At 27.3% G+C, this 7772-nt stretch overlaps 1 protein-coding gene across 1 annotated transcript in view; it reads left to right on the top strand.

The window, feature by feature from the left end:
* The first annotated feature begins 4652 nt into the window (after nt 1–4652).
* LOC101505408 (glycerol-3-phosphate 2-O-acyltransferase 6-like) overlaps nt 4653–7772 on the top strand; it is a 3777-nt gene continuing 657 nt past the window's right edge. The window contains exons 1-2 of the mRNA XM_073366606.1: nt 4653–5389; nt 7342–7772. The exon at nt 7342–7772 is cut by the window's right edge and continues 657 nt beyond it. Of these exons, the coding sequence (XP_073222707.1) occupies nt 4772–5389; nt 7342–7772 (1049 nt within the window). The 5' untranslated portion in view covers nt 4653–4771. The remainder of the gene's footprint in view (nt 5390–7341) is intronic.

Below are 7772 nucleotides of genomic sequence, written 5' to 3'. Positions count from 1 at the left end.
AGACCTAGCAAAACACCCAAATGTTCATAGAAGAAGCAAACACATAGAAACTAGATACCACTTCTTAAGGGATCACGTTACAAAAGGCAAAATAAAATTGGAGCATTGCAGAACCAAAGATCAAAAGGCTGACATCCTCACAAAATGCTTAAAGAAGGTGATGTTCCAAGAGATGAGAAACAAACTTGGAGTAACACTACCTTAATCATGTTGAATTAGGAAGAGTGTTAGTTATGGTTAATTCAAAATGATTGTAATATGATGGTAATTCAATTAGGATGATTAAGAGTTTGTTAAAAAAAAGTTAGTTAGTCAGTTGAAGTGCAACTATTCAAAGTGTTTGATAATTTTGCAAAGCTGAGCATTTTTCTTGCACAACAAGCAACTGTATAAAAGAATTCAATTTAATCCAATTCAATATACTTTCAGTTTTCCTATTCTTTGTAAATTGTGTTCCAACACCGTCATCCATTATTTACTTCTAATGACCAAAGTATGTCTCTAATATATTATGTTTTCTTTTACTTCACTCAAGAGTCCCTCGTGAGAATGAGGTGATTGAGATGCTTCGTCCAGAGACAACTACAACACATGCATAGGCAACTAAATTATTCTTTATATATATATACATTTTATTGTACAATGTAGGTTTTACATTTTGCTTGTTTTAGTTTTAGAATATCTATATGATCTAAATTTATCTAAATTTAAATTTTAATATCTATATATGTTATATATTTTTAAATTTACATTAACTTTGGAAAAAAATATATGTTATTAAAGAAAGATTTATATAGGAAATATTAAAACAAAATTGGTAATTATTTTGTTTCTTTTTTGTTTTATCAATTTTATGTTTTATTATATAGCTAACAAGATAGACATTAAATCTGTAGATTGTATGTTCAATCTCCACTAATTTCTTTAAAGAAAGATAAACATAAATTATTTTATAAATATTTAATAACATAAAGTCTTTAACTACTACTCTAAGGCCATTGACCGAGTCACCTTAAATTTTTATTATAAAACAAAATTGTTGCTAACTACTACTCTAAGGCCATTGACCGAGTCCTCCATATAAGAAAATTTTATTTTAAAAATACAAATCAAACATATATCAAAATAATAAATTGATTATTTTTTACATAAAATTACCTCTTTAACTTACTTAACCAAATACCTTAAGATATTTTTTTTAGCATTTCCCTAAAACAGAATAGCTAACACGTTATTTATTAAATAAATATCACTGTCCAACACGAAAGTGAAAGGAGTACTCATGGGCACCATATATAATATAATTACTGTAAAATAGAAAATAAAACTTCACATGTCCCCAAATTCTAGATTCAATTGGGGTACTCCAACCTCTAGAATTATGTACTTGACGTAAGCTACATGGTTATCATGCAAACCTTCAAATTATTATTTTTCGGACAAAAACAAGCCTTCAAATTATTAATATAAAATAGTAGTTTTGGTTTGTTTTGATGCCTTTAAAATTAGTAACTTTTTCTGATCTTCTATACTTCCTAAGCCTCCAAATTATAATTTTAGATCGATTAGTTTAAAATATTTTTAATCAAAATATATCTGAATTAGTCGATTTAGATTTAGAGAGTATTAAAGAGTAAGAGAATAAACTATTTTAAAATTTAACAAAAAAGATAAATTTTGAGAAATTTTGAAAATATATAAAGATGGAAAAAGAAATCTCCAAATTCGATATGACCAAATAGTACTCCGATTTAATAAGGATGTGAGGTAAATAGTTATATTCTACAAAATTATGTGATGGAGTTCAAATTTTATTGTTAAGCTCCTTATTTAATGATAGAGTATACAAGTAAAATTAGCCCTAATATTACTCTATATAATGATAATATTGCTAAACTATCTTTCATTTAATTTAACTTTTCTTTTTAATTTTTTAATGATCTAATTTATTAATCAAGGAAGTAATTTAAACAATTAACTTAATTTTTTTTATTGGAATTACATAGAATAAATGTTGACAACTATCATACTTAATATTAGAGTTGAGTATCTAGATTAGTTTGTCCTGTTTAATTATTTCCACATAAACTTGTACATTAAACAAACTCACTTAATGTGAATGTCAATGATAACAAGTTATAATATGTTAGTCAGTATTTGCCCCGTGTTGACCGCCAGTTAAAAGAGAAAATTCGCAAAGCATAACAAAATAAATAAAAACATCACAATTTTGTATTGAAAAACAAAAGAATTCATGATGTTATAAAAGTCTAAAAATAATCCATTTTTATTAATAATTTTATTATGTTATAATCTATATGTTTTGAGTATCAAGCAAGAAAAATACCACAATTAATACTTAAAACAAACTTCAATTGTCCAAACTGACTTAAGAGTATTAAGAGTTTAAAAAAATCCACGTGGACCACAAGTTAAATGAGTTGATCCGTGGATCTCAGTCCATATACCCTATCTCTATTTATTTATTTTTTTTTTCAGAAAACTAAGTTTCATTCTAAATAAAATAAAATAGTACAATTAAATCTAATGATTAAGAAAACAAAAAACATCATAACGATATACATAAAATTGCGTAAGTTAATGAAAAATAATCAAACTAAAACTTTAATTCTAACAACTAAACTAATGTCTTTCGCTTGTCAATGGTCAAGAATAATGTGAGATCAACATTTTTTAATGTCATCAATCTTTAGAAAAAATGTTTGATGTTGCTAAAATCGACTATAGGTGGTATTTGACAAGATCAATTCAACCACGTGTTGACAAATCATTCATAAGACTAATAGTGTATTGAATTTGGTGGTAAATTTTGTAAGTCTCTTACTTAAAATATAGTAACGACAAAACAAAACAAAAACTCCATGCTACGATGACGAATAAACCAACATAGCACTTGAATGAAGAAACCATAAGAACGAAGACACTAATAATTATTTTACAACCAAATTCTTATTATTAAGTTGACATCTCATGGACAAGTAAAGTCACCTTATTTTGTAAGAAGAGAAATGAATAAATATGAATGAAGCTCTACTTAATATGCCTAATATGGTCTATTTTAACTTATAATTCATTCCAAAAATAGTACTCAATAAAACCAATAATTGCACATTTATAAAACAATTCTTATGTCGACACAATAATTAAATGCACACAAAAATATATTTCTTTTAATTATTTTACAACTATCCATTACTTAATTATTATTTTATCTTTTTATTTATGTGTCATAGGGTGTCTAAATTCTATAACCATACAAGAATTATTCACATTTAAAAAGAGAGTAAGCCGGAAAGAAGAGTAATGAAGCCGAACCTAGTTTGTTTGATTAGGACACAAAAGTGGAGTCAATAAACTAAAATGTAGGCTAATTGAATGTTACACAATTTTGGTAATGACTTCCAACTACTTGGATGTCTCCTTCCAACCACAAAATACAACTATCTCTTAACCTTACCTTTACGCATGATGACTAACTACACAACACAAATTTGTCTTAACTTTTTCATGATATATTTTTGTATATATATATAATTTTCTCTACGAACGTTTTATATGCAACTTTTCATTGATATTAGATAGATTAAGTAGGTTCTATCAACATATATAGAAAGTAAATACGAACCATAAATTTTTACATAATGATATAATTATATATCAATATTTCACTAAATAAATGGTTGATATATATAGAGAGGAAAATTACCTACACTATATGTGTTTGTTCTCCACATTTTGTGGTGGTTATGAACATTTTTAGTGAAGAACAACACCTAAAACGTTCAAGGTATATTTATATAAGTTTTGTTCTATATTGGTGTGAGGACTGTTTTTGTTGTTGATAATTATGATGTGAGGCAATTAATCTTTTTTTGATTCAATTAATTATCTTTCTTACATTCGTTGTACTAGTATCCATATTCCATATAAAATCTTTCTTTTATATATAATATTCAATAATATATCGTGTTTAAAGATATATGTGTAATTTTCTTTTAGTTGAAAATATTTTTAATAATGAAAGTAAACTATATACAATAAAAAAATTTAATGTATGTCGAGAATAATACAACGATCCAATTAAAATGTTGGGTGTGGCACACAATTTAGTGTAAATATAGACATTTTGAATATCGTAGGGCGTAAAGTGTATTAGTACAACACATTAATTCATAGTTTATACTATACTACTTTTGTACTACGGACGAGCTATCATTTTTATTCTAGACATTATTCCTTCCCCTATTCATAATTTCTTCACCAAATTCCTTTTTTTCTAAAATAAATTCATCCATGAATGTACTATAGTGCTCTCTCTTTGTTTATATGATTCAACCCATTCCAATCCATTTAAAAATAAAAATAAAAATAAAAATAAAAATAAATAATATTTAATAATTATTAAATATAATTTATAGTACCAATAATTCTGAATAATTAATTATATTCCTTGGCTTTTTTTTATAAATATTTAAAAAATATGAATTAAAAGTTAATCAATTCTAAAATCCTCAAACTTAGTGATAGTGTGAGACATATGGTGTGCTCTTCCACACTCTACCCCTCCCCATATTATAGCTCATGCTCATTAATAGGTCAATAACATCACCATTTTTTCTTCCCCCACTCCTTTTAAAACCCCCTCCTCCTTCTTTTCTCCTCATAACATTTCTAACCTTTCTATAATATTCTTCATTCACTACACACCCATCTTCTTAACCTTACTCTCCATTTCTCCCATATAATCATCATGGGAGTTTTTCACCATTTTGAACCAATATCAAAACACAAAACACAAGATAGATCAAAACAAACCATTGCATCTGACTTAGACGGCACGCTTCTCATCTCTCGAAATGCTTTTCCTTACTATATGCTTGTCGCTACCGAAGCCGGTAGCTTGCTAAGAGGACTTATCCTCTTAGCCTCGGTCCCTTTCGTTTATTTCACGTATCTTTTTGTCTCTGAAACCATCGCCATCAAAACATTGATCTTCATAACTTTCGCTGGTCTGAAGATCAATGATGTGGAAATGGTTTCAAGGTCAGTGTTGCCAAAATTCTACGCGGAGGACGTTCGTCCTGACACGTGGAAAGTGTTCAATTCTTTTGGTAAGCGTTACGTTGTCACGGCTAGTCCGAGGTTGATGGTGGAGCCGTTCGTTAAGACATTTTTGGGAGGTGATAAGGTGATTGGGACTGAAATTATGGTAACAAAATCAGGAAGGGCAACTGGGTTTGTTATGGAACCTGGAGTTCTTGTTGGGGAGCACAAGAAAGAAGCTGTTGTTAAAGAATTTGAGTCCAATTTGCCTCACTTGGGATTGGGAGATAGTAAAAGTGATCATGATTTCATGTCAATTTGCAAGGTTGGTATAATTCACACTTCTTTCACATAATTTATTTATATATGTTTCTAACTTTTTATCAAACATATATTTATATATTTAATTAGCATACATTAATTTATGCTTGTTTTTTTTATTGAAACATTACTCTTAATTATTGTCAAAGTTGTTATATATATCACTAAACATTTCAAAAAAACATAAATACATTGCATAAGGTATTATTGAATACTCCATTTTTTTTAATTTATCCAAAATATTGTGTTATATAGTGCAAAACATAATTTTCATGATCCTTAATACTTTAGGAAGACAACTACAATTGAAAATATGGTCTAAATTTGGTTGTAAAGACCTCTAAATTTTTTGTGGCCACAATCATAGTTGTTTGACCGTAATATTTAAAACCACAGTAAAAAATAAATATATGGACATTATTATTTTCACTCAATGTTGTTTTCAATTTTGTTCAACTTAATTTCCATTTTTGGAAGAAGGTGCCAGTTATGAGTTTTCAGTGGAGTGTTTTTTAGCTAAATCGAGCAATAGTATTATTCTTTTTCAAAATTAAATTAAAATGAAAAGTTAGTATAGTATTTACTAAATTAAAATTAAGTTTGGTGAGAGAATTAATGACTATGACATGTTGTTATCCTCAATAATGAACCTCTCTTGCTGTTCCAGTTTCTGTTTGCATTCTCTCACGGCCTATATGTATATACCCCCCTTGTTTGATATTTATCATATTCTTTTTCTATATATTTACCACTATCAACAAGTGGTCCCTCCTTTTATGGATACACCTTTTAATTTCAATTATTTGAGCCTTTCTAACATCTCGATCTCCAATTTTGAATCAAATACGACATAATCATGTTTATTATTTCACCATTAAAATTTATTAGATTCTATTTATATATTTTTATCAAATAAATTTTAATTAAAAAATAATAAATATGATTATTATATTTATTATTTTATCAATAAAATTTATTAGACTTTATTTAGTTATTTTTATCGGATAAATTTTAATAATGAAATAATAAATACGACTCTTTTTAATTTAATTTAAATATGAGAAGATGAAAATTCTTTAACTAACTACAAACACTAATTAATATTACATATAACAATTTTATAAAATTATATTTGTTAATTATTGGACATTAACCATTGTCATAAATATTTAGTCAAATATAATTGACTTTGAATTGAGACACATAGTATTGATGTGACATTCAATATACACAACAAAGAGAGTATCAGTTATAAGTCATACATGAACCAAATTAAATTATTATTTTTTGGGTCCAAGAACCAAATCTAATTTCTAAATTGAGGACTACATGACCTTCACATGTCTAACAAACTTTGAACATAAAATCCAAGCCCCATATTTTGTTGCTCATGTAAAAGATATGCAAAGGTGAAAATTTAATCTAGCATCTCATTACTTAACTAGTAAGCACAATCCTTATGACATTTCCTGTCTATCAATTTAATCTATACGACAATTTTATATAACTGTTTTTGCTTATGCTAATATTTTTTTATTCTAATAAGAGAAATATGAAATGGACTAACTTTAGCCAAAAGAGCTACAAATTAAATCTTGTAATTAAAGCTTAATTAGAATTAAACTAGCTCAATTAATGACTATATTTTTCAAAGTGAATTAACATTATAAACTTAATTAAGGGTTACAATTTTTTTTGTATTAAAAAATATCTAGCGAATAAACTCATATACACTAAATATAAAAAAATGAAATATTTTATATTTAAATATGTATCATAGCATATTAAATGTGTTAACAATTTTTTACCATATGAATTGTATTTATGGGATTAAAGGTTACAAGTTTTAACAGTGGTGTTGAAGGTAATTGAATTAAATGCATAAATTTGATGAAAAAATGTCATAACCATGATTCCTATATCTGACCAAGTCATTAACTACACTTTCCCCTGCAGGAAGGATATATGGTTCCAAGAATTAAATGTGATCCACTACCAAGATCCAAGCTTCTAAGCCCAATAATTTTTCATGAAGGTAGATTTGTTCAAAGACCAACACCAATTGCTACATTATTAACATTCCTATGGTTACCAATTGGAATAATACTTTCCATCTTAAGAGTGTACCTTAATATCCCATTACCAGAAAAAATTGCTTGGTACAATTATAAACTATTAGGAATCAAAGTAATTGTTAAAGGCACCCCCCCACCAGCACCAAGAAAAGGCCAAAAGGGTGTCCTATTAGTTTGTAACCACCGTACAATTTTAGACCCTGTGGTTACAGCTGTTGCATTAGGGAGAAAAATTAGTTGTGTCACATATAGTATAAGTAAATTTAGTGAAATAATTTCACCAATTAAGGCTGTTGCACTTTCGAGGGAAAG

This window comes from Cicer arietinum, chromosome 3 (assembly GCF_000331145.2).
Source record: "Cicer arietinum cultivar CDC Frontier isolate Library 1 chromosome 3, Cicar.CDCFrontier_v2.0, whole genome shotgun sequence".
NCBI classification, from domain to species: domain Eukaryota; kingdom Viridiplantae; phylum Streptophyta; class Magnoliopsida; order Fabales; family Fabaceae; genus Cicer; species Cicer arietinum.
This window is presented reverse-complemented; position numbering and strand designations above follow the sequence as displayed.